Genomic DNA, 1,292 nt, shown 5'->3' on the forward strand with positions numbered 1-1,292 from the left:
GTCCCCCCCCCCCCGGCATTCTTTTATAGTAAGAAGGATTTTATTTTCAACACGGTATAATAATAGAACTAATAAGGAGATACTAAGTCCTCTTTGCTTCTATCAGTGCAGTGTGCATTTAGCGAAATAAAACATTAAGGTTGAAAACATTCTTAGTGTTATTGTTGCTTAGAAAATTCTGATTATTCATTGGGACCTTATGGAATTCCAAATAAGTACTACTTAGCAAAGGTAATTTTTAAAAAATTAATAATATGATTGTATTATTAAAACGGTGTATCAAATTTGTGTGTCTCATTGAAACCTCTTTGAAAAACACTGCTTTGGTTGTGTAAGATTTCTAAGTTTAGTAGTTTCCTAAATGTTTTGTTAGCATTAGTTAATTTCTTTTAAGATGTTTATTTGTCTTTGTTGCTGTATATATATTTCATTAGCTCTGTTGAATACTTGAGCCTGACAACCAGTTGTAAGAGTAACCACTTCATTGTTTTTACATTGTAGTTGATTCCTTGATACTGTTCTTGTTCACACTGACCAGTCTGTAGAGATGAGTGCTTGCTCCAGGCTAAAATTCTTGTTGGCACCTTTTTCTGACTCTAGTACATCTTGTTCAACCAGAATGAAGACGAATAAAGATTATGATTTATGTTTCTCAACAGTTAATTTTAAGCATTTTTGTTTAAATGTCATAAAGTTGGTAATTTTTTTTTAATAGCTGGCATTATTTGCACATATACTTTGTGGTTATAGGTTTAGCGTGGAAATACATTACTAAGTCAAGTCTGTGCTGTGCCAGGTTTTGTGCAGTTGTCACCACTACAGTATAGCTCTTGAATTCCACACTCACATTGTAATGGCTTTTAAATTGTACTGTTACTTATTATGGTGCCCACTCTTATCCTAGCTACCTTTAGTTTTTTTTTTTTAGAATTTTTGACATTGATCTTAAATTTTAGAAATAAAAGCTTTAAAGTGTAAGAGAAAGTAGGCTAGTTTTGTGATTACCTTGGGGAAATAAGTACCTTTGAATGGTGGTAATATAATTCTTTATTTCACTTTATTCTGTTTTGGTTCATAATAGTGTTTGTAAAATTTAGTTGCTTTGTTTGCCCAAATTCTTTTATCACCGTTTATTAACTGTTTGTTGTTTTAGGACCTGATCCTACCTTTGAAGAAAGTCCTAAAAGAAAAAGTATTACGTATGAGGAATTAAGGAATAAGAACAGAGAGTCATATGAAGTAACTTTAACACAAAAGGCTGACCCCTCAGTCAGACCTATGCAGGAAAGAGT

General features: G+C 32.1%; 1 protein-coding gene across 1 annotated transcript in view; it reads left to right on the forward strand.

Moving 5' to 3' along the window:
* OCIAD1 (OCIA domain containing 1) overlaps nt 1–1,292 on the forward strand; it is a gene marked incomplete in the record, with an annotated part of 34,655 nt that overhangs the window by 29,739 nt on the left and 3,624 nt on the right. The window contains 1 exon segment of the mRNA XM_014591959.2: nt 1,154–1,292. Coding sequence (XP_014447445.1) covers nt 1,154–1,292 — 139 coding nt within the window.

Source organism: Tupaia chinensis, unplaced genomic scaffold, assembly GCF_000334495.1.
Source record: "Tupaia chinensis unplaced genomic scaffold, TupChi_1.0 Scaffold000054_1, whole genome shotgun sequence".
In the NCBI taxonomy this organism is placed as follows: domain Eukaryota; kingdom Metazoa; phylum Chordata; class Mammalia; order Scandentia; family Tupaiidae; genus Tupaia; species Tupaia belangeri.